A 26,006-nucleotide genomic window follows, 5' to 3' on the forward strand; every position below is an offset into this window, starting at 1 on the left:
GCATATGAACACAGGCAGCTATTCCATCTCTGAGTTTCTCTGCCTGGGCCTTCTTTCTGAGAGCTTCCTGCCTTCCCTTGAGAATCATGCTCATTGTACTTATTCTTGACCTTGCTCTGCCTCCTACCCACCATTAAAGGTGATTAGTCCAGATGGACACCTGATTCAAGCTAAACCAATCAGACACCTTTCCCTGGGAATTTGGACTTGAGGCAAAAGTCCATTTCTCTTTCAAGAGAAACTGTATAATATGTGAAATTGTGAGGTGTAGACAACCACGTGCCATGTGGATTGAAGAGCAGAAAAAGCTGGGTGCAGAAAGAAGAGTGAAGAAGATATGCAGAGAGAAGTGGGGTAGGGGAGACAGAAAGAGAGAGAGAGAGAGAGAGAGAGAGAGATGTGGACTTTTTCAGGTTCTATGCAGTATCCTTGTAATTGCTCACTTTTGCTTAAGTGAACAAAACCTTTTACCTGCAGCCAAGAGGAGTCTTAACTTTTCCTCCCACTCCTGGCACGTGTATGATATAGAAAATATGAATTTGTCCAACAAGGTAATCCTGGACTCACAGGAAACACTTTGATCCTGTAGGAGCCTCTTCTTGCTGCAGGAAGAAATCTGCCTGTTTTCTGAGCTCTTTCCCCACACCAGCCCTTGAAGGGTCTAGAAAGACTCAATCTGAGGGTCAGGACAGACTGAGGTTTGGGGGCCCCCAAGGATTTGGGGCTGTTAGAGCCTCTAGTTCAATGGCTAGGCTAGAGTGCCTAGTCATCATTTGTGATATACTTTTTCTGTAACAAAATGCATACTGAGTTCCAAATGACCAATTTAGAAAACGACTTAAGGACTACAATCCTTTAAAAAAAAAAAGCAGGGACTGCCTGCTCCATATTAATTAGTAGTGACGATTCACAACACAGAAGGGGTTCTTTAATACACACAAGCACTCCATTAATCAGGACCTGATTGCACTTTAAGTTCCCTCCAACACATTTGACTTTTCATTTATTTAATGAGAGGGAAGAGACAACTAAACTTCAATCTTCTGTGCATTGAATGGCCATTAGATGACAAAGCATTTGTGAAATGATACTGTAAGTCAGTGGAGGAGAAAAAACTTTAAAAATATCCTCTCTCTCTCTCTTTTTTTTTTTTTTGAGGAACAGACAGAATTCTGTAATGCTCACAAAGGAAGAAGCAATTAAGACTCTGATTCAGTTAAGAAGATATAAGAGAAATATAATTTGAAAGCCTGGAGGCACTAGACAGTTTGAGTTCTGGCTCTTTTTTTTTTTTTTTTCAATTTGAAAGCAGTCACTGTTTATTAACTGGCCAGATTACAGAAGTAATCATGGTAGATACCTTAGTTCATCCTTCTAATAAGCCTGTTGATCTGGTCTTCCCTGTTGCCAGCATCTCCACCTTCAACAAAATGGGTGGTCATTTTCTTCATTCCACCTCGTGAAGACAATTTGAAGGGCCACAGGAAGTCGTTTGCTTCTTTGAACGCAAACGCTTTCCAACAGTATAGATCTCATGAATCAGATCCTCCATGCAGATAATACCGTATTTGCCAAGAGATGGAGCAATCAACACGTTATCTGTCAGGGCAGTTCGCTTCTTGTTGATTTTGCCATAACCACGCTTGTAGATCAATTCATTTACTGACTTCAGGTTGGGTACCTCCATGCAGTGTATGGTTCCACAATTCTCAGCATGTTAATTGAAGCCTTGTTGAGCTTCACAAAGGTGCCATTGAAAATCTGACGGAGTCGGAGAAGCTGCAACACCTTTCGAACCTTTGGGCTCACACCATTGATACCTCTGATCCTGATGACAAACGTCAATTTGGGTTCCGTGGCTACGTAGAAGTTGCCGGCTTTTCCTGCCGTCCTAGCCATGCGAATTTCAGTTCTATACATCTGCCTGTATTCCTTGTGATCGTGCTTAGCTTTTTCATAGATAAGCTTCCTCCTTGCCTTTCGAAGCATCTTTTGGGCAAATTTCTTTCTCAGGCGCTTGATCTTAAGCTCTGAGAAATTCTTTCGCTTTTTCTTAAGGGTTTCTGACACAGCAGGAACCTTCTTTTTCTTCTTTTCCGCACCCTCCATGGTTCCAGCCGGAAAGAGCTGAGTTCTGGCTCTTTTGTTACAACTCAATGACCTTCGGCAAGACACAAATTTATCTGAACCTTTGTTTTCTTATCTGTAAAATAGGTGTTCCAGTAAGGCTTGCCTGCCAATTCTTAGAGAGTTACTGTGAGATTCATGTGTGACTGTACATGTGAAATTGTTTTGTAGTCTGTAAAGTATTATACAAATATTATTCACTCTTATTGTGACAATTGAAATACTAATAACTTTTAATTATTTTGACTAGGGGGAAATGTCTACAGTCATATGGTCAAATTAGGAGTTACTGTATGGCAGACACTACATGAGAATAAATTCACCCTCTGATCCAAGATTATATGCAAATATATATTTTTATTTAATTAATTAATTTATTTTTATAAGCCAATCTTTTTATTTATTTAGTTTTTTGCTGAGTTGGGTCTTTGTTGCTACATGCGGGCTTGCGACGAGGGGGGCTACTCTTCGTTGTGGTGTGCGGGCTTCTCATTGCGGTGGCTTCTCTTGCGGAGCTCGGGCTCTAGGCGCGCGGGCTTCAGTAGCTGTGGCACGTGGGCTCAGTAGTTGTGGCGCACGGGCTTAGTTGCTCTGCGGCACAAGGGATCTTCCCAGGCTTGAACCCACGATTCCTGCATTAGCAGGCGGATTCTTAACCACTGTGCCACCAGGGAAGCCCTCAAATATATATTTGTAAAGGAAACTTTTGTTGTTTTTAAGCATGTGTGAGTTGAACTCATGCCTGTAGGGTTAGCTCTCTCGTGGAGCAGCATTTGCCTCCTGGGCCCTCCCTCCACCCTGTCTTGGTTTGGCTGGTCCTCTCCTTGTCTCCTTGGCTCCAAACCACGGTTGACTTTTCTTTACCAGGCACGAAAAGTGACCTCACTTGAGTCTGGACAGTTCTGAGACGGAGAGATAACAGTAGAGCTTGTATATGCTTGGCTTCTGTCAACATGACAAATAAGACAGGGGAAGAGAGGTGGCTTGAACAGCTGGTGTAACCAGATCTGGGACTTATTTGGGTCGAGGGAGGAGTTGAATGACATCGTCAACCAATGAATGTCCTATCAGGTGGTAAACTCTTCCAAGCTCGGCTTGAAAGACCACTTTTGGTCCTGCACATAGTGGGGACCCCAATTTTTTTTCTTTAAAAAAAATTAAAAATTTTTTTCCAAATTTATATACGTATATGTATAATACACATATATATATTTCTTGAATATATGACTAATACTGAGCACCTTGAAATTTCCCCCCAAACACTGGTAATTAGTTCTTTCATCACACCCAAAATAATATTAATAATATGGTCTAGGCTTCTGAGGGTGATGATTCAACTTCTCTATCATGTGACACATTTATAGATCTACACAGACCTAAGTACATAAAGAGAGACATTTATCTATGTATTTTATTTTTATATAGACATTTTATTTTTTGGTATTACTTTAGCATCGTATTTTTTATTCATTTCCCACCTGCCTCAATGTTTTTGAACAAAGTTGTAATTATGGTATTCATTAATACTTGCTTCTGGATTTTTTTCATCAAAAATTATTAAAAAAGACATTTTCACATTGATATATTATCTTCATAAGTACTACTTCAGATAGCTACCAAAAATTCACTGGATATATGGAGCCGTCACATATACTTAACCAATCTCATGTTAAGTGTTTAAGAAACTTCTAATTTTCCCCTACTATAGATTATGCTGCAACTGGCAACTTTCCAATACAGCTGCTAGTTAACCTCCAAACCATGCTTTACGTTGTTAAGCATTTTCTTTTTCTTTCCTTTTTTTTGGGGGGGGCAGAAGGGCGTGCTACACGGCTTGCAGGATCTTAGTTCCCCAACCAGAGACTGAACCCACATGTTGGCAGTGAAGTGGAGCCCTAACCACTGGACATCCAGGGAATTCCCGTGTTAAGCATTTCCAAAAGCGTATTTTTCTTTTCTAAAAATATATTAATTAATTAATTAATTAATTTTTCCATTTAAAATTATTTTCTCCAATCCCCCCCAAAAATACATATGTATAGTAAAAATACTAAAGGATAAACAACTCGTGCACAGTACCCAAGTACAGACTGAATCTCAGAAATTCCTTCTTCCTCTTGTCCAACTGCATTGCTGAAGTAACAGATAACATTAGGCAGACCACAGTCCCATCCATCATCACTGTCATCATCACCTTTATCAAAATTATCTTCCTTACAATCATACCAGTGATGCATTTTTTAGGAACACCAAAGTGAAGCCTGACAGTGAGACCCGCATGTGAGGAGAGTCAATGCAGAACTGGGTGGCGGCAGCCATCATTGTAAGTATTTGTAAACTTGCCATGTGCTGGACACTGTGGTAGACACTTGAGATGTGGTAAATTATGAATACACACATACCATGTCAAGGAACTGGTCAACTCTTAGCCTCCTGTTGAAATAATCTTCTTCAACAGTTTTCTGGACTCTTGATTATTCAAACCCTTATCTATTCAAAGTCCTTGTCTGTTTTGCTCCCCTTCAGTTGCTAATGGTGATTCTGCTCTGGGAATTTTCTCCATACTGGTTCAGCAAGTCCAGGCAGGTTCTGCCCCAAGGGCTCCTGGGCTAGAGTCTTTTAACAACTCACTCACCCCACCAAGTTTCTGACCATTCACCTGAGCTGGAATCATCCACTTAGACCAAGTCAGTGATTCAGAGCTGAGAAAAGCGGCCTGTGGCTTTCCTCAGGCAGAATGACAGGCAACGGCCACTGGGCTAGGCTAGTGTACTGGACAATCCTGTGTGGAGAACACCTTGTAAGGCACGGGGAAGAGAAAAAGGAAAATGAAGTCCTCTTAGACTTGTCCTCTAAGAGCTTGCAGTCCTTTTCAGGAGCTGAGTCCATATGTAGTGCCAGAATTACAGTGAATGGTGAGAGGGTGCCTTACAAACTGCTAAGAGGACACCAGTGGGTGCTGGAAGAGGAACAGGCAAAGTCATGTAAGGATCAGCATTCCCTCAGCAAGGAATTATGGCCTTCAGAGAAGCAATTCCATAAGGAAATGCAAGATGTGTCTAGCCCTGCAGCTATTTACAATCCAGTTGGCGAGGCAAGAGATACTGAGGTAAAAGTCGAAACAGAATATAAAGCAGTGTTACCTGTGATTACGTGTCAAGGGAGTGAAAAAGACAAGAACAGCCTGAATTTAAGGGAAAGGAGGGGTGGATGAAGGTTTGACCATGGAGTATGGAGGGCAGTTTTGAGTAGGGTTCAAACAAAGAGATAGGTGTAGTGAAGGATTAGGCCAAATGTGCTTGGGTCAGAGCCTAGCTGGAGAGGATGAGGGACACATCTGTGTAAAAATTAAGGTCAGAATGCTGTGAAGATGGCAGTGTGTTGGGAGTCCTTGGGTGCTGGATTGATAGCTCTGACTTTTTTTCTTGTGGGTTGTTGTTCAAAGCTTGTGAGCCAGGGAATGACAAGAAAATGGGAGGCCAGAAATGAAGGACTGGAGGGAGAGAAACCAATCAGGAGGCCACTGCAGGCTTTGAAGATAAGGTCCTGTTGTGGGAGTGGGAAAGGAAGGATGGGCTTGAGGGACATCAGAAGGAAGAATTGACAGTCCTTGCCGTTGATTGGATATGGACAGAGAGGGAGGAGAGAAAGTCTTTGCAAGTAGAGAGATTTACGTATCGGCAGGAGTGTACTCTCAATTGATTATCTTATAAAAATTGTGGAGTTTCTTCTCTATGAGATAGGTAGGCAGTAGGTATCTCACTGATTAAAAATGACAAAACCAGAGAGCAACTCCTGGCTCAAAGGAGGGGAGAGTAGAAAAAAGCACTCCGATCTAGGATTACAAACCCTGGGCTATGTCCCAGCACTTTTTTTCCCCCCAAGAATTCATTTCACGTATTTGGACAAAATACAGGCATACCTCGGAGATATTGCCAGTTTAGTTCCAGTCGCTCGAATCTTTTTGGCTTCCCCGTGCATATAAAAGTTACGTTTACACTGTACTGTAGTTTGTTAAATGTGCAATCGCATTATGTTTAAAAAAAAAAGACAATGTATATACCTTAATTAAAAAATACTTTATTGCTAAAAAATGCTAACCATCACCTGAGCCTTCAGTGAGTTGTAAACTTTTTGCAATAGTAACATCAAAGATCCCTAATCACAGATCACCTTTAGCAAATACAGTAAGAAAAAAGTCTGAAATATTGTGAGAATTACCAAACTATGATGGAGACACGATCTGAGCAAATGCTGTTGGGAAAATGGAGCCGGTAGTGTTGCGTGATGCAGGGTTGCCACAAACCTTCAATTTGTAAAAAAAACCCGCAGTATCTGTGAAGTGCTACAAAGTGAGATCTTCCTGTACTTTAAAACTCACTGGGCCAGTCTCCTTACCTGTAAAATATTTGTCTATTATCTATTTTATGGGTCTCAGCCCAAATCACAGCCATTATTTATTAAATACTTCAGCATGTAACAGAATTTGTGTTAAGAACTTTATTTGTAATTTCTTATTTAATCTTTAGAATGCCCATTCTGCATTTAAAAAAAAATTTGAAAATTTAGTAGCTTAAAACAATATTCATTTTATTTGTTCTACAATCTGGGCTGGGCTGGGCTGGGCTCTGGTTCTACTGGTCTTGATGCTAGTCACTGATGCCCTTGCAGTCAGCTGTTGGGCCGGCTGGGGGCTGGGCTCAGCTCCGGTGCTGGATGGCTGGAGTTCTCCCTGTCTCCACCTATCTCAGGGCCTCTTCCTCTGCACGTGGTTTCCCCAGCATGGCTCAGATCTCCCAAAATTACAGAAGCAGAAACTTCCACACCTCCCTTGGGGTTAAAAGAGGGAACAAACACAGATGCAGGGCTGCATTTTCCAGGCGAAGGCAAGTCACTGGCCCAGTCCAGATTTAAGTGGGAGGGACTCCATAAGGGTGTGACCAAAAGAAGGGTGGTCCATTGAAGGCCTGCAGTGTCACAGACTACCACACTATTATCTCCAATTTGTAAATGAATAATCTATGATTTAAGGGAGGTTAAATTACTTGCCCAATGTAGAGAGTAGAGCTAGGCATTTCAAAGCTTGTGTTCTAAATCAGTGGGAACAGATAAAATTTGTATATAGTCGTTCCTCAGTATCAGCAGGGGGTTGATTCTAGGACACCCCGTGCCCCCCAACCAAAATCTGAGGATGGTCAAGTCCCTTATATAAAATGGCGTAGTATTTAAATATAACCTACACACATCCTCCCATATACTTTAAATCAGCTCTACGTTTCTTATAATAACTAATACAATTAAATGCTATGTAAATAGTTGTCAGTGTGCCACAAATTCAAGTTTTGCTTTTTGGAACTTTCTGGATTTTTTTTTTTTTTAAATCCACAGTGGATGTGGAACCCAAGGATACAAAGGGCCGACTGTAATTTGTTTTAATCTAAAATCCTGTGAGGTGGGTACGGTTATTGTTTCTAATTTACAAAGGAGAAAACTCAGGAATAGAGAGTTTCAGTATCTTGCCTCAGGTATTTTCCTCCAGAGATTCATTATACACTTACCTGTTACACCATACTGCCTCTTATGGGCAGTACCTGATATATACAAGGCACCTATAAATGTTATTTAATCTGAAACTATTGTTTGAGGCACTGAAGCAAATCTCTTTGGCCATCCACTATCATATCTTATAGACTGTTTGGGAACTGGGAGTTTTCCCTTTGAGCTATCACGTGATCAGAGCAGTTTCCATTTCAGGCATCTACTTTGTCCTCCACTATCTATGTCTTGAAGTTTGGCAAGGAATGACGGCATCCTTGCCCACCCAACCTCAATCCTGATTCTCCCTAACTGATCAATCTCATGGCTCCCTCAGCATCTTCCTCTGTGCAGCAGCCAGGAACTCTTTACAAAGCAAGACCTTCCTTCCTGGGTGAGGACCTTCCTGGAGTTGGGCTGGCCTCAAGGTTGCATCTGTTCATCAAGTGGCTTCTGAATTAGTAACCTTTCGGTCCCAGTCACTTCCTCTAGTTCCAGAGCTAATTTTCCCATTGTTGCAACTGTGGTGGCTTCTGACGATAGCTTGTAAAGATGCTATTTCCCATGGAGTGACCTGTAGCAGCTTCCCCTTCCCTCTGCTGGTCCTATGGGCAGAGGACCTGCTGATGGGAAATAGTTCCAGAGTCTCCTGAAGGAGCCATGCTCTGCTCACCTTTGACAGTGATCCACATGACTGTCTTTCTCTCTCAGGCAGTCTTGATTTTTCCATCTGTGGGGAGTTTGGAATCAGAGCACACCCTCAAACACAGATAATGGGGGGCGGGCTCACTTAGGTGGCCTCTGCTCTATTTTGGGCACTGACAGGGAGAAGCCATTCAGGGAATGTGCCCCAAATACTCTTACCTTTTCCAAAGCAAAACTATGGGGTGTGGGGCTTCCCTGGTGGCGCAGTGGTTGAGAGTCCGCCTGCTGATGCAGGGGACACGGGTTCGTGCCCCGGTCCTGGAGGATCCCACATGCTGCGGAGCGGCTGGGCCCGTGAGCCATTGCCGCTGAGCCTGCGCGTCTGGAGCCTGTGCTCCGCAATGGGAGAGGCCACAACAGTGAGAGGCCCGCGTACCGCAAAAAAAAAAAATAAAAATAAATAAAATTTAAAAAACAAAAAAACAAAAAAAAACTATAGGGTGGCCTTGTCTTTCCCATAAACTTTCCTCCTTCAAAACAACTCCAGATTTTAATTTTGACTTTGTTCCACCCTTATAAAACTGTGAAGGCACAATACTTGCACTTGATACAATTCTATTTTATTTAACAAAGAGGTATGTAGGCAGGTATGTCTTCAAAGTGCTTTACATATATCGCTTCATATGACTTATTTCATAAACTTACGTTTGAATCAAATGGGGTCGGGTAGGGACTTTCTGAAGCCTGACTTACCTCGCAGCCACTCTCCCCTTCTCCCCAATGGAGAAGGGACAAGGAAAGAAGGAATTGAGCTGCTCCGGAGGACCAGGCCGCCTACTACTTCCCGCAGCTGTCTTGCCAGTCTAGATCTAGCAGGGGGTCTCCACCCCTCGCCTAGATCCAGTCGGTGGGAGGGTGGGTGGTTTTTTCCGGGTCACTGGCGCACCCTCTCTGCTCCCAGCCACCTGTTCCGGTTCCATCCCGGCTCCAGGCTCTCTGGAGGGCGTCAGGGACATTCCAATCCTCCCACTACCCGCGCGGATGTCGCGGGAGAGGGGGGCACGGTCGCTGTCCCTTTCCAGCGCCCAAGCTTTGACCAGGTTTCTTCTCAACCCCTAGTGACTTGAGTCACCCTGGAGAGGAAAACAAGGATTGATAAATGGTTTGAAGGTTGTTTACAGTGAACCAGCTGGCGAAGCCGCATCCCTAGCGACAGAGGCACTTTCTGGGCACCGTCTGCGCACGAGCAGACAATTGAAAGCCAAACAGCCGAGATGCCTCCTCGCCAGACCAAATATGGTCACAAGCGCTAAGTAGCCTCCCGTGGAAAGGCTGGCCTTGCTGGTGTCTCCCCGCGCCGGAGCGCACCCGGGCCCGCCCTCAGGCAGAATCACGGATCAGTGCAGCGCTCCGGCGCTCCCGGCCTCGGCACCCGGCACTAAGGGAGGGCGCGGCGCCCAGGACCGGCCCTCACTCGGTCTGGGCCCCTCACCCGCGTGCCCTCCGCCGCCCCCAGCCTTGGTTTCGGTCCACAAGTCCTTGATTAAACAGGCTCGGGCCACTTTCCCTTTGATCCCGCCCCAAGTCCGTGGTAAACTCAAAGGAATGCAGATCCAGGGCTCCGCGGGAGAGGTCCGCGCGACCAGGAGGAGTGGGTGGAGGGCACCCGTCTCCTCTTACCCTGCAAAGTACCCAGCACGCCCAGGGTTTTCTGGAGCCGGGGGTGGGAGGAGGAGGAAGAGAAAGGGGAGAGACGAGCGGGGGCAGGCAGGCTGGGGACTTGGAGGTCATGCATAATTCAACAGCTCAACTTTCGGCCCCGCCTCTTTCCTGGGAGTGGGAGTTTGCTCCAAACTTTGTTTATGGGACAGTCCGGGAGCCGCGGCGGCCGCGCTGTCTGCTTCTCCTCAGCCTCCTCGCGGAGCGCGAGCGCCTGAAGCCAGTTCGGGGGATGTGAGAGCAGAAGGCCCTCGGCTGCCAGGCACCGAGTCGGGTCAGGATTTGCCAGCCGGGCCCCGGCTCCAGCCCTGCAAGCTCGGGACGCACCCTAGCGACCCAGGCCCGACAGCGAGTTCGGGCGGGACGGCGGCCGCCGCACGCCCAGACTCGGCTTCGCTGCGCGCCCAGGTAGTGCCCGCTGGCGCGCGCCCGCTCACCCGGCACCACGCCAGGGCGCCCGGCTCCTCGGGCTTCCGGAGTTGAGATGTCTTGGAGACTTTGGGGGGCTGACTGCCCTGGAAAGTTTCGACCTGTCCTTTGCCACCAGCAGTTCAGCAGCGTCTCCAGTGCAGTTAACTCCCAGCAGCCACCCCATCCCCCCTTTCCTGGTAACTTCTTGGCTTCAAGAAAGTTGCATAATTCTCGAGGCCAGGAGGGACCCCTCCCCCCTCCGGCTGGTCTTAACTGCTGGGTGTCTGGGATCCCGAGGCTGACACCTATCTGTCTCTTTTGCTTTTTCTCTCTATTCTCCCCCCCGTATCACCCTCTCCGACCCTCAATAAAAGGCTCATCTGACCTCCTTTCTCCTTGCAGAAGATGAATCCGGCCTCGGCGCCCCCTCCGCTCCCGCCACCCGGGCAGCAAGTGATTCACGTCACTCAAGACCTAGACACGGACCTCGAAGCCCTCTTCAACTCGGTGATGAACCCCAAGCCCAGCTCGTGGCGGAAGAAGATCCTGCCCGAGTCGTTCTTCAAGGAGCCTGACTCCGGCTCGCACTCGCGCCAGTCGAGCACCGACTCGTCCGGTGGTCACCCTGGGCCCCGACTGGCCGGCGGCGCCCAGCACGTCCGCTCGCACTCGTCGCCCGCGTCTCTGCAGCTGGGCACCGGCGCGGGCGCTGCGGGCAGCCCGGCGCAGCAGCACGCGCACCTCCGACAGCAGTCCTACGACGTGACCGACGAGCTGCCTCTGCCCCCAGGCTGGGAGATGACCTTCACGGCCACTGGCCAGAGGTACTTCCTCAAGTAAGTCAGCCTGGAGCTAGGGGGGACACAGAGTCATGATACCCAGGGTGTGTGCACGCTTGTTCTTGAGTGTGTGTGTGTGTGTGTGTGTGTGTGTGTGTGTGTGTGTGTGAGAGAGAGAGAGAGAGAGAGAGAGAGAGAGAGAGAGAGAGAGAGAGAGAGAGAGAGAGAGGGAGAGGTGATGTGTCACCTTCCACGGCTGTTTCCCAGAGATCTGGGAGGCTGGAAGTAGGGAGTGAGTCTCTGTGTGTTGGAATTGTAAGGGATCAGAAACTGAGTCTGGTGAAGTGCTTCCAGGGTTCCGGAAGTCACAAGAGATTCGGGACATGGAAACTCTTAGAGGTACAAGAAAAAAAACTTTGGGGAGAATTCTCAATGAGACACATAGGTGACTATGCCCTGCAGCTGGAGTACTGATACAGACTCCTGGACCCAAACTCTTACTCCCTTCCCTGCCCACTCTAAGTCAGATAGTCAGAGCCTGGTCCACTGAGATATGACATCAACATAAATGCTAGAGCAGATCTGAGGCTTGGGGAGGAGAGGGACTCTTGGTAGTGTAGGTGGTCTCCAGTCTCTCCATTCTTGGGAAAAGCAGTCTGGAAAAGTGAACACTGCCTGGTAGGCCTTACTGGTGACGTGATGACCACACAGCACCTGTGATGTAATTAGTAACTGCCTGGTGAAGTAGTTGTAGGCTGGACAAATCAATTGTGTGGAAATTGGGTCGGAGTTTTATTATGTCGCCCTTGGTAACCTAAAATACCATCGAATCAGGAGCCTGCTTTGTCATTCTTCCCTTCCCTTTGTTCCAGCTTTTTGATGTAATGAAGTTTACATTTGAGTGGAATTAGACTGTATAGGAAAATATATTCATAGGCATAAAGAAGGTTGTTTCCATTGTGGTACCCTAAAATAATTGTATTCTGGAGGAGAAGCCAAGCTGGAACTTGCCATGTAATTAGTGAAGTCATGGGGGGTCAGGCTATCAATGGCCTGGATTGAAGTCGTGCCAGCTGCACCACTTGGTCCAGGATTGCCTGCCCTGGCGGGCTGTTCACTGCCATGGAGGGAAACTCCTCCTCTAAGAACTTGCCTTGGAATTTATGTTAAAGCCCATATTTCTTTGATTGAGTAGCTTTAGTTTAGACGTTAAGATCTTATGTGCTATTTTAAAAAGATAATCAACCCTTTCTTTGGCACTAATATTTGATACTTTGCTCTGAGAGGACCCTAATAACAAATACACAAGGCTGGATGAGGCTTATAATAGCCAACCCTTTGACTCATACTGGTGGCCAATTATTCCTTTCCCATCCCAAAGCTGTTGATGTCTTGTGCAAGGAGGAGTGCTTTATTTTTTTGCTGGGGTTGATGCATTGCTGAGAAGCCCTTGTCCTAAAACAGACTTGATGGTCATTTTAGTCCACAACTGGTCTTCTCCTGGGTTTTGAGTGACAGTGTGGACACGTACTCAGTGCTTTGATTTCTTTTTTTTTTTTTTAATTATTTATTTTTGGCTGCGTTGGGTCTTCGTTGCTGCGCACAGGCTTTTCTCTAGTTGCAGCGAGATGGGTCTACGCTTCGTTGTGGTGCGCGGGCTTCTCGTTGCAGTGGCTTGACTTTGTTGCGGGAGCACGGGCTCTGGGTGCGCGGGCTTCAGTAGTTGTAGCACATAGGCTCAGTAGTTGTGGCTCACGGGCTTAGTTGCTCCGCGGCATGTGGGATCTTCCCAGACCAGGGACGGAACCTGTGTCCCCTGCATCGACAGGAGGATTCTTAACCACTGCGCCACCAGGGAAGTCCAGTGCGGAAGTCCAGTGCTTTAATTTCTAAATAGTTGATGGAAGTCAAGTATGTGATGTAATAGCATGACATTTTTTCTAAGTGTGATGATATTGTTCCAAAGGATGGCATTAGTTTGTATACTATATAAAGATCCAAAGTAGCATCTTGTATTGCTTTACTTAGGTAAATGCAGTTTTGAATATCTTACTGTGACTTTTATAGAAATGGACTTAGTAGTACCTACAAGTAGAAAAAGACCCAATAATTTCTAATAATTTTGGAGGCTATTTTTGGTCCCAAATGATTTCTGAACTGTGGTTATAAATATACACACACAAATATGTATATGATTGGTACAGCTGGTTGTTAAAAACATGAAATAAGAGCTGGGCTTGCCTAATATCTGAGGAAAGCTAGGGGGAAAGATCCCTAAACAGAAATCAAACAAAAGAGTTCCCTTTTATACAGGCTTTGAATGATTGGAGTAGCTCTAAAATATGTTTGTGAAACTAGGTTAAAAATGGAAGTAGGCCTTGGGTTTAGAGAGAGTTGATCTGCTCCGTTTGCCTCATCCCCCCAACTAACAGTCACTCCTCAGTCCAAAGCTGGGTGCATCTTCATTTCCCTTTGGATAGTCAATAAAGACAACAACTGGAGAAACGTGTAAGCAGGAGGCCTGTAGGCTTGATCTGATGCTATCCCTGGAAATTTTTTGGCCAAGTAGCTAAGGGAATTTAAGAAATTAAGTCACTGTGACTTTTGTTTTTTGAGATAAGCAATATGCCAGGAGTTCTCTGAATTTCTTTTGGAGCTTTGTTTAAAGTTGGAATAAGATAAATGTTATATGCCACACTTTGTTCCACAGCCTCAAAAAGCAATGTATTTTGGTGGATTTAAGTAGAAGCTTGGAAAATGGTGGCAACTAACCCTGAATTAATTTTCATAAAATCTACCCATGACTTTGCCCCAACATCTGTGAAATGGGGCTAGCAGTAGAATCCTAGTCTTGATTTTGTCAGGAGTTGAGGGCTTTATAAATCAGAAATCAAAGTATTTTATAATTGACAAGGTCATTTTCTTGGGGGGAAGGTTAGAAAACTGAGGCCAGGGAAGGGTATTCACGTGACTTGGGGAATGCCATTTGTGGTTATTTAATGGTGGACCCTGGACTGGCCCTCTAATCTGTTGTCATCTACTTAGGGAGCAGTTTTCCGTTTTCCCCACTCCCACCTTTATCCTCATGTCACTTCCCCAGCTGAACAATGAGCTTTATGGGATACAAAGCCTGGACATCTAAGAAGCTTTAAAAAACCTTTTTGTTATTTTCTCAGGCAAGATAGTTCCTAGGTATATGGTGTAATCACTTTCTGGTACCTGTTACAGGGCACCTTTTCTAAACATTCACACCTTCCCTGTGGTGTTAGGGTAGCATTTAACAATGGGGAGGATAGAATGTTAAAACGCATGGCCTCTGACGACTGCATTGTTCCTGCTGTTCTCTACAGCTCATAAATCAGGCTGAGGTGTGTAGGTGTTGGGCTCTTAGCAACTGGCACGCTGACTTTGAACACTGATCACATTAAAATTAAAAAAAAATTTCTGGTTATAAATGGAATACATGTTTGGTGTACATAGACCAGAAAATAGAGAATTATAAAGAAGAAAGTGATCTGGATTCAGTAGAACTTTCCATTCTTGTAGAAAATTTTTATTTGAATAACATATTCTGTAAGAAAAATTATCCCCACTCTTAAATATAATTCCAACTATAACATTTGCTGGCACTCTCAATTTTTAGTAATAATTTTAGTGTTTTGCCTTTTCTGAAATGTGTGGTAGAAAATTATTTTTGTCAAAGTGATCTGTGCAGGTGGTACCAAACCCAATAGTATAAAAGGACTTTTGTTGAAACACAATGGTTTCCTTCACCTTCTCAAGGCTCACAGAGGGAACCTTTCAATTTTTATTTTATTTTTTAAAATAAATTTATTTATTTATTTATTTTTGCCTGCATTGGGTCTTTGTTACTGCTTGTGGGCTTTCTCTAGTTGCCATGAGTGGGGAGCTACTCTTTGTTGCAGTGTGCAGGCTTCTTACTGCGGTGGCTTCTCTCGTTGCGGAGCACGGGCTCTAGGCATGCAGGCTCAGTAGTTGTGGCGCACGGGCTTAGTTGCTCTGCCGCGTTTGGGATCTTCCCAGACCAGGGCTCAAACCCATGTCCCCTGCACTGACAGGTGGATTCTTAACCACTGAGCCACCAGGGAAGCCCCTTTACGGTATTTCTGATTCCCCATTTTGTAAGTCAAGGAGGTTTGGGTGGCTATCAGTTCCACAATTTGCTTTTTGTTAGTGACACCTTAATATTCCAAAGCTCTGAACCCATAACCAATAAAAGTTTTGTGCTTTGTCTCCAAATTGACTTTTTTATTCATAAATTATTCTTGAAGTTGAAAAACTGGAGGCAACATTTAATATAATTTATTGCCTTGTGTATTAACATTGGATCTTAGACTTGCACATTGTGTCTGGTGTCAGGACTCCTGGGACACTCAAAGGAGGATATATCCAGCCCCAAAGTCATAGGGATTCTTTCTTTTCACTCTTCATCAGTTGTTAAAATTTGTGTTACCTTTTAGTTTCTTCATCTTTGGATCTTGACTTTCTTAAACATTTTTTCCTATTATTTCTAATTGTCTTTTTATATGTTTATATACTATTTGCCTTTATTATGATCTCAAAATTTTCCAGGCTCTCAATCCCCTGGGTTCTGTCAGGTCTCCTTTCCTTAAGCTTTTATGTCAGATTCCCTCATCTTTCTGTTCCATTCTTGTTGCTCTCTAGCTCTACATCAGAGCTGTCATCCTTAGGGCTTCTCTTTACTTCTTTCCATGGCTAGGAGTGCTGTTTGTTTGTCTTCCTCTTTTTTGGTTTATGCCCTCATTTTGCTGGAGTACATACTTGAGAAACTGTTTTTATCAAATTAATTAATTTTTGGCTGCCTTGGGTCTTCATTGCTGCACATGGGCTTTCTCTAGTTGCGTCGAGCGGGGGCTACTCTTGGTTGTGGTATGTGGGCTTCTCATTGCGGTGGCTTCTCTTGTTGCGGAGCACAGGCTCTTGGCACGCGGGCTTCAGTAGTTGTGGCTTAGTTGCTCTGAGGCATGTGGGATCTTCCCCAACCAGAGATCGAACCCGTGTCCCCTGAATTGGCAGGCGGATTCTTTTTTTTTTTAAAGAGAGATTGCTTTTATTATTTATTTATTTATTTTGTTTATTTATTTTTGGCTGCATTGGGTCTTTTGTTGCTGCAGGTGGGCTTTCTCTAGTTGCGGTGAGCAGGGTGTACCCTTGGTTGCGGTGCACGGGCTTCTCATTGCGGTGGCTTCTCTCATTGTGGAGCATGGGCTCTAGGTGCGCGGGCTTCAGTAGTTGTGGCACATGGGCTCAGTAGTTGTGGCTCGTGGGCTCTAGAGCAAAGGCTCAGTAGTTGTGGCGCACGGGCTTAGTTGCTCCGTGGTATGTGGGATCTTCCCAGACCAGGGACGGAACCTGTGTCCCCTGCATTGGCAGGAGGATTCTTAACTGCTGCGCCACCAGGGAAGTCCTATTTCACGGTATTTCTAAAGATTAGATAACATATTTGAAGTGTCTGGTACATAGTAGACTTTCAGTACAAGTTCGTTCTTGCTTCCCCTTGCCTCCCCACATGCATATGCTGTCTACCTGGCCAAAATTGGATGCAGAGACCTTGCTAGTAGGATAAACTAATTTTGACTCTCAGTTATTGTTTGGTGCTGAATGAAGCCTGGATCTGGAATTGCAAGCTGGTTTTTAAAATTGTAAATAAAGACTGAGAATCAATTTTCCTGTTAAAAAACCTAGGTAGGAATGCCCACCACAGATTCCCTTTTGCTGCAGCATCTTGGGCAGAGGATGTCTAACCTCTTCTGAGGAGGATCTACTTTCTGATTTTTGGAATCTGGCTTGTAGCTACTAGTGGAGCCCCATTTGTGTGTGGGAGGGGGAGTGAGATTGAGAAGTGGGGTGAGAGGAAGAGGGGAGGGAATTGACATTGGTTGATTACCTGCTCTATTCCAGAGGAGGCAGGGAGCTATGAGTCAGTACTTCCCGGACAAGCAGCGCCAGAATCACCCATGGAACACACTCCTGACACATGCGTAAGGAAACTTTATTCATAACCCTAGGTGCTTTTCACACGTTCTTTTAACTCTCACAGTGACCTGTGAACAGGTACATGTTATTTTCTCATTTTACTGTTGAGGAAACTGAGGCACAATAAGGTTGAGTAAATGGCCCAGGGTCACATAACAGGCGAGTGGCAGAGATGGGATTAGAATTATGTGATTCTCAAACCTGTACTTCTGCACTTGTACTGTACTGCCTCATGTCAGTTACATGCCCATAATTAGGCCCTGTAACTAGGTATCCTTGGTGACCAGATAACTTTGGAGTGGTGGATGGAGCATTAGAGTTCGCTTCTAAACTCAGTCTGGGTGATCAAATTTGGAGCTCTCAGTGCTGGAGAGAGAGAAAAATGATGAACCAAACCAGAAATGGATAGTATACCTACAATGACTAATTTTTCTTCTCATTGAGATTTTCACCATTAATAAATCCATATCATTTTACAGGGCACACAGATGTGACATGGAGGGCGGATGACCTAATGTATGTCAGGATTGGGTATGTTGCTGAGGACTTGTTGAGAGGGTTAGTTAGATGTTAGTAAAGTAGCTTACAGGAAAAAAATTTACTTCTCATTGTCTTTATAATTGCAGAGATTGATTAGAAATACATCGCTTAAAGGGTTGATTCAGTGTCAGTTTTTGTCTGTTGACAAATTAAGACGTGTAGGAATTACACCCTTACTTATCATCTCTGCCTTTCCCGTCCTCCCTCAATGAAATATCTAACCACAGGAGAGGATGGTGGAAGTAAATGAATCCACCAATCCAGGGGATAATTTTTTTTTAAAGGGTGATTTGGAAGACTGAGGACTGAAGTAATAAACTTTTTATTGAAGGGGAAATTCTGAGGGGATGGCCCTGCTGCTGGTCTGTGGGGGACTGTGAATGTTTTAGTGCATTGAAATATCAGCAGAGCAATGTTTTCCAAAGTGTATTCCTTAGAACCCTAGTCCACTCAGATACTTTGTGAACAAAAGGTTCCTGGACCAATAGATTTGGGGTATGTTGCAGGCTCTGTCCCTCTCTTGGAATTTCACAATACACGTTCAAGACTCTGGAGTCACTTGTTACAAAACTAGTTTATTTTTAAGCCACTATTTCACAAGCATATTTGACTTTTGAGCATTTTTATTCCAACTATTATCTCATACTGTCCACCTAGGAATGTCCTATGGACTTTGGGAAGCGTTTTTGTGACTTCCATTGTTATTTCTCTAGTTGAGAGTTTCATGTTTAAATCAAGTTACAGTTTTTCTTTTCAGTGTGCTTTGAGTAGATGTATTACGTTTTCATTTATATTTCTTGATTTAACAGTTAGTTACCAATGCTTAGAGATAAGAAGTGGCCCTAAATATCAGACAAGTGGGATATAACACATAAAAACCCAATAATTATGGTACATTGTGAAAGGGTTATAATCCTGATTTTATTTTAAAAAGTGTGTGTGTGTCTGTCTGATAGAGGGTTACGTACCAAACTGTGTTCGATGGTCATTTGTGGGATTATGGAGATTTTTCTTGTCTACTTTTTGCCTTTCTGTATGTTGCAAATGTCGCTTAATGAACATATTTCTTTCTAAATTGGGGGAAGGGGGAAGTTAGGAAAACCACAGCAGAAAGCAAGCAGAGAGGCAGGGGAAGATGGAGCGGTAGATTCGGGTAGGTGTGTGGGACATGGGAGGGATCTTGTAGGCTTAGCTCAGTAACTGAAGCCTGGAGCTTATGTTACTAAGGAGATCCTCCTTGGGAACTGCTTGTGTTTTTCTTGTTTTGGGGTCTTTTTTTTTTCTTTCTTTTTTAAAAAAATTTTATTGACGTATAGTTGAATTACAATGTTGTGTTAATTAATGCCATACAGCAAAGTGACTCCTTTATACATGTATTCTTTTTCATATTCTTTTCCATTATGGTTTATCACAGGATATTGAATATAGTTCCCTGTGCTCTACAGTAGGACCTTGTTGTTTATCCATTCTATAGACAGCAGTTTGCATCTGCTCATCTGTTTTGGGTTATTTTCTTTAGAAGTGAACACCGTAATTGCTAAAATCTTAACCAAAACTTCTCCAGAAAAGTCAAGATAAGAAGTAGACTTCATGGCAAATCTTCTGAATTTCCTTCAACATATTCTTTATTTGCATACACTTCTTCCTGGACTTCTAGATTTTATTGAATGTTCCATCTAGACCCAGCAGATGATAAAGGGATAAACGATGTTTGCTGTTAGATGAAGCGAAACCAGGAATATATGCGAAGTGCTTTGCTCTGCGCCTGGCACAGCGAGAAACCCTGAAAGTTTACTTACTCCTGTCTTGTTCCTGGTTGAGATGGTGGTGGGGGCAGTGCTCTCCCAGGGCCTTGCCTTTGTGCCATCTTAAAGGTCTTCAGCCATTTCAGCATTTACAACAAAAAATCATTGCACTCTTCTTGTGTGCCAACGCAGTGCACTGTGCCCGGGGGTGGGGGTGGGGAGAAATGTGGCAGCTTTTCGGACCTCAGGCAGCTGACAGTCTAGCTGGAGAGACATGGGGAATACAGACAAAACCAGGCTAAATAGCCTCCTTCTGACCTGTGCGCAGCTGCCCTCCTGGGTTGGAAGCACTTTGAGGTGTGTCACGATAAGGCTGTCATTTCTATTACGGTTATTAGGTCTGAAACTTGCAGCTGGGCTGACCGTCTTTTGGTTTCTCCCATTGGCTGTGCTTCTGGCCTCAGGAACTTGGCACAAGCTGCTACCTGTGCCTGGAATATTATTTCCCCGCTTTTTGCCCGGTTAATGCCTACACTACCTTTAGGCATCACCTTAGATGCCAGCCCTGCAGGGGTTTTCGCCTGACTCACAACCCCCGCACTGGCTTAGATGCTCCTGCCAGGTTCTCCCACAGCCCTCTGTGGCTCTGCAGACGTAGCACTGCTGCTATAATACTATCGTTGTGTGGTTGTTTTTCTTTTTTTGGCCACACCGTTCGGCATGTGGGATCTTGGTTCCCCGACCAGGGATCGAACCCACACCCCCTGCAGTGGAAGCCCAGAGTACTAACCACTGAACTGCCAGGGAATGCCCCATATTACTGTTGATTTATTTCTCTTTCTTACTACACTGTAACCTCCATGAGGGCAAGAATGATGTTTTTCTTACTTGTCATTGTATAACCTGAGCACAGGGCCTGGCACAGAGGTAGGTGCTTGGTAAAGAAAGAATCCCATAATATTTTCTTTTAAATCTTTGCAAGCTCGCACCCTGGAATTCTTCATAGGAATCTGCCGTGTTCAGGAATGTAGTTCCATCAGGTCTGTGCGCATCCTGGATTGAAAGTTTAGAATCCTAGCTCCACGTACTGAATGCAGTGGAGAGGAAGATAGATGAAGGGTGGGTGTTCAAAGAAGTCTCTGTAAAGGTGGTTGGGCATAAATGGAGTCTTGAAAAATGGGAAGAATGTGGGCAGGTGAGCAGAAGGGCCTTCCAGGAAAGAGGGGATAGGAAGAGAAGTGCAGAAGCAGAAATGCTAAGGGTCTATTTTTGAGGCCAAGAAGAACCTGGCCTGACTTAGCTTGAAGATAAGTATTGGTTGTTAGATGACCATGCATCCCATTGAGGCTTTAGAACCTCAGCTAGGATGGGTACACGGACCTTTCACTAGTCCGTGTGGCAGCTTCCTCATCCCTTCATTGAGATCCACCAATCCTAGAGTTATCTGAATGTAGCATAAGACCCCACCATTGTCCCTTATGTTGAGGTCTTCCTAGTTCTTTAGGGAACTAAGCACTTTATACTAACATATGGGTCTGAAATGATAGTGCTTTCCTAGCAAAGCAGCCATTCCTCTGTCCATCCATAGATCCATTCGTTGGTCCTATATTTAATTTAGCCTGTGCAGTTCCACCGTAGTGGGTGGTCTTTGCTCTCCAAGTTAGTGGGGTACGGGGCTACCCTCGACTCAGGCCCATCCCCACTGAATCTGCCATCTCTACTTGTAAATGAATAGCTTGCAGGTCTGGTTGTTCCCAGAATACTCTTGTAGTTTTGGATGAGGCTGGTCACCTGGGCACAGACAAAATCGAGATTCTGCAACCACAGTTAATCCACGAAGCCCACCTAGGCCCTGAGCAGCCCGTGGCCTCCCTCTCAGGGGAATCTTTCCGAGACTCTTAGTGGAGCCCACTGGGAGCCTTTTCACACTCACTCATGAGGCTGAATCACATGTTGATGTTTTCAGATGACTTCACATTAAAAAATATTTTTCAAAGAGGTAATAAATACATGGAAATGACAAAATTTTCAATAGTACCAAAGCATGTACTGTGAGAAGTCTCTTTTACCCTCCCTCTAGTCCTCTGGTACCCTCCCCAGCATACCAGTTTCTTTTGTCTTTCCAGAGAAACTCTGTGTGAGTACAAGTATGCATATGTATATGTAAATTAAATGTGTATTCCCACCTAGACTATTTTCAATACAGTACAAATGGTACACACTCTTCTGTACCTTCCTTTTGTCATTTAGTATATCTTGGTGTTTATTCCTCTTCTGTACATAAATATCTGCTTTATTTCTTTAAGGACTACATAGTATTCCATTGTATGGATGTACAATGAATTTCTTAAACGGATCCCCTATTGATGGACACTTAGATTGTTTCTGATTTTATTTTTAAGTATAAAGTTATTATATGCTCAGCCACCACTGGAGGGAGGAAAGTGGAAAATAGATTCTTCTGATTTTCCCTGGATCCCTATTTAGAGACAACCGTTGTTAACGCTTTATCTAGAGAATTATTTGCATAAAGAGCAGAGACTCTCTGGCTCCTACCTAATTTATTAGATATCTAATAAATCTATTAGATATCTATTAGATATCTAGCTTATCTGTTATCTAATTTCTCTATCATCTACTGTTCTACCTATTAACCAATATACCTACCCTTCTTATACAAGGGTGATACATGGGCTGGCAAGTGCACTGGCCAGTTAGATGGATGCCCAACCAATCGGAATGAGTGGCATAGCAGTGTGAAGTAGCTGAGCCTGTATCTCAGTGCTACTCAAAGTGTAGTCCGTAGACTGACACCAGTGTGCTAATGTTACGGGCCTGTGATGAGCTAGATACAGAAGTCGAGAGTGTTTACAGACGTTTATAGCAAAATAACATTGCTGTGACATCTAAGCACATGATCAATGGGATTGCCTTGTGGAACAGGGTAGTTTGGGTGCGTCAAACTTGTGTGGTAAGTCACATGTGGCCTGAGCTACACACAAGCCATCTACAATAGGACCACATACTTGGCTTGGCGGATTGAAAAGAAAAAACACTAGTGCTTTACAACAGATAGTTTGAGAAACACTAATCTATTCCTCTCTCCTTAATTCTATCTATCTGTCAATCTATCTATCTATCTATCCATCCATTTACCTACCTATCATTTTATTTTTCCATCCACCCTTATAACTATCTTTTAGATATCAACCAACTAATCAATCAATTAATCACACCTTTCATTAACTTAAGAATAATCAACCAAAGATGTTGAATAACGAGTCTCAATATGGAAACAAATTCTATGGCACAAAGGTTGTATATGATGAATTTTTCAGTACATAATATATTTTATGTCTTTGTGGCCCCCTACACTAACTCTTTGTTTTAAAAATATGCTTTGACACACTTCAATTCTGAACACTGAAGATAAATTCAAATTCTGTTCTTTTTGGTGACTAATTTACCTGTAAACATGGCTAGCTATAAGACTCAGTAATTAAAGCATGGCTCCTAAGCCAGGGATTGTGGGTTCGTGTCCTACCTGGGGTGCCAAAACAAAACAAAACAAACAAAACATGGTGACTGTGGAAAAATGCATATGCTGGATTGTTTATTAAATTTTCCTTTGTGATGGCTTTTCTGCAAATACTGAGGTATGAATATTTGTCTTTCTCCCAGTTTGCCCATGGAAAACCTTTCTGGGCTTAGGTGTTCACAGGTTGAGGAAGCAACTGTGATAGTCCATCAAAAGTAGAAAACACAAGCAAATGATAAATATAACCAAAATGAACAGACATACTTTTTTTTTTTTGCGGTACGCAGGCCTCTCCCACTGTGGCCTCTCCCGCTGTGGAGCACAGGCTCCGGACGCGCAGGCTTAGTGGCCATGGCTCACGGGCCCAGCCGCTCCACGGCATGTGGGATCTTCCCGGACTGGGGCACAAACCTGTGTCCCCTGCATCGGCAGGCGGACTCCCAACCACTGCGCCAACAGGGAAGCTCCCAGACATAACTTTTACTGACTTGATTTTATTTTTGGAATTCTTCTTAAAGATTGCTTTTTGGGAATGCCCTGGTAGTCCAGTGGTTCGTACTCCGAGCTTCCACTGCTGGTGGCCCAGATTCGATCCCTGGTTGGGGAACTAGGATCCTGCAAGCCGCATGGCCAAGAAAAAAAAAAGACTGCTTTTTAACATACTCGCATCAAAAAATTTAAGCAGAGCTGAAGGATATAAAGTAAAAAAAGTACTCCACCCTCTAGTTTTACTCAGATAGAACCACTGTTCACAATTGCTTGTGTATCTTTCAGGGATTTATTATGTATACACATGACCTCATTTATACTTGCATCAGTTGGATGTTTTGGGATCTTGGGAATCACAGCTTAGGTGGTCTTTGTTTCTGGTTGACCCTCATACAGCCTCAGGACTGAGAATAGACATGGGTTAAATTCTGGAGAAATTCATGTGATGCCTGAGGGGGAGGTCTCAGGGTGAGAAACCTTGTTGAGGTAACTATAGTTCAGAGACTGGGATTTGGCTTTGTGGTTCAGAAAATTGCTGCCCTTGGTGCTCCAAAACTGATCAGGGTTTCCAGGGCTGTCTGATGTGGGCTGTACTGGGATGAAATGGGGATAGACACTGTAACTGCAGTTTCAGGATTCACAAGCCGTGACTTGAATATTCTGCCACTCTGGAATGAAGGTACTCGTATGAGTGATTTTTTTTTTTACTATCTCTTTTTTTTTTTATTTAAAGACTTTTAAGTTAGGCTCCATTCTAGATATTTTATATTGCCTCCTTCACAATCTTTTTTGGAACAAATGTGTTATTTCATTGGTGATATGCCATCCCTGCAGATAGAGCATATGAGTGATTTAATCACAGGGAAGTTGCTTTGGTGGTGCTGGAAAAGGGAAGAAGTGAAATCAATCATTTGAGGGATAGTGAAATCATTTCAGGGATATTAGAGAGGTAAATTTTTTTTTTTTTTTTTTGCGTTACGCGGGCCTCTCACTGTTGTGGCCTCTCCCGTTGCGGAGCACAGGCTCCGGACGCGCAGGCCCAGCGGCCATGGCTCACGGGCCCAGCCGCTCTGTGGCATGTGGGATCCTCCCAGACCGGGGCACGAACCCGTGTCCCCTGCATTGGCAGGCGGACTCTCAACCACTGCGCCACCAGGGAAGCCCTAGAGAGGTAAATTTGAAAGGGTTTGCTGATGAATTAGATAAGGGCAGTGAGGAAAACAGGTGAAATGGAAAATTTGCAGGTTGCTGGCTATATAATGGCTTGAATGGTGGTGCTTCTAGTTGTAACAAGCAGTACTGGAAGGTTTAGAAGAGGTTGAGAAGTGTTTTAGCATGTTGAGTGTAAGGTGACTTTAAGATTTCCAAGGGAGATATATATATATATATATTTTTTTTTCTTTTTCCAGGTATTATCTATATAACTGTATTATCTACATATATTATCTATATAACTATAACCGTATATATATATTATTATTATTCAAATCCAGGTGTGGATGAGATTCCTTAGAGAGAGGTTACATATAGATTGAGAAGAAAGGAGAAGTGCCACTAGACTTGGTAAATGAGATGGAGAAGAAACAGCCAGAAATATATAGGAGGGAATCCAGAAAGTAATGCCCCAAATCCAGGGAAGCTCAAGAAGGAGGAAGGGTTAATTTCGTGGCATGTTTCTCAGAGGTCGAGGAAGATGAGAACTGAAAAATGTCCAGTGAATGATTTTTCCACTGAGGCCACTTTCTTTCTCCAGGGTTGGGCCAGGTCAAGGGCCTGGGGCACTAATTCGGATAAGATAGCTTCTGAAGAGAGAAAAATGGTGAAAATAAGCATATGAATTAGATAAGGCGTGTCCCACAAATTCCCACCTCGGCTGAGGTGTCCTGCTAAGGAGCGAGGTGCTCTCCCTGTAGAGATCCGCTGGCTGTCTAGAAGGACCACACATTTGCTTATTTAAACATCTGGTTAAAATGAGGTCTGAAATCAGTGTTTTATAACTAACTGAGATAAGTCATGAGACTTGGGTAAAAATATTACTCTAACTGATATGATGATCACTTGCCACGAGGAAAGTTGCCATCTCCAGTCCTCGCTGTGGTCAAACTTTTGTCACAGTTTGTAGCTCACAGGACCGTCACTGCTGAGACGCGTCATACTTAATTGCAGCCATAAAAATAGCAGATTACGTTTGGAGAGTATCAGTTAAAAATTTATGAAAAAAAAATTTATGGTTCAGAATATTATGTAACTGTAGTTTCAGATAAACGTTTATCATTCCATCTTTGTTTCTCCATTTGCCGGAACTGATTTTGATAGCTGGCAAAGGGGATTCTGAAATGAATGCAGGTAAATGCCCTGGGTCAGTTTATCCTCTCACAGTATAAGTAAATGAAACATGCTTGATTTTATCAAACTGGTTTGAGTTTGAATACATTTTATAGTTAAAGCTGGGATTGTGGT

General features: G+C 43.9%; 1 protein-coding gene, 1 long non-coding RNA gene and 1 pseudogene across 3 annotated transcripts in view; 1 reads left to right on the forward strand and 2 right to left on the reverse strand.

The window, feature by feature from the left end:
• Nucleotides 1–1,361: 1,361 nt before the first annotated feature.
• LOC309822815 (large ribosomal subunit protein uL30-like) lies at nt 1,362–2,121 on the reverse strand (annotated as a pseudogene). The gene has a single exon. The product of its transcript is annotated as a large ribosomal subunit protein uL30-like (transcript).
• A 4,169-nt stretch (nt 2,122–6,290) lies between these two features.
• On the reverse strand, nt 6,291–10,029 carry LOC309823086. Its single transcript, XR_014296806.1, has 5 exons — nt 9,988–10,029; nt 9,061–9,440; nt 8,527–8,696; nt 8,336–8,392; nt 6,291–6,957 (listed from the first exon to the last, which is right to left on the reverse strand). It is a non-coding gene; the product is annotated as an uncharacterized lncRNA (long non-coding RNA).
• Nucleotides 10,030–10,178: 149 nt separating this feature from the next.
• WWTR1 (WW domain containing transcription regulator 1) overlaps nt 10,179–26,006 on the forward strand; it is a 132,133-nt gene continuing 116,305 nt past the window's right edge. Inside the window, exons 1-2 of the mRNA XM_082654954.1 lie at nt 10,179–10,434; nt 10,840–11,273. Of these exons, the coding sequence (XP_082511080.1) occupies nt 10,843–11,273 (431 nt within the window). The 5' untranslated portion in view covers nt 10,179–10,434; nt 10,840–10,842. The remainder of the gene's footprint in view (nt 10,435–10,839; nt 11,274–26,006) is intronic.

This window comes from Grampus griseus (genome assembly GCF_964374135.1).
Source record: "Grampus griseus genome assembly, chromosome: 5".
In the NCBI taxonomy this organism is placed as follows: domain Eukaryota; kingdom Metazoa; phylum Chordata; class Mammalia; order Artiodactyla; family Delphinidae; genus Grampus; species Grampus griseus.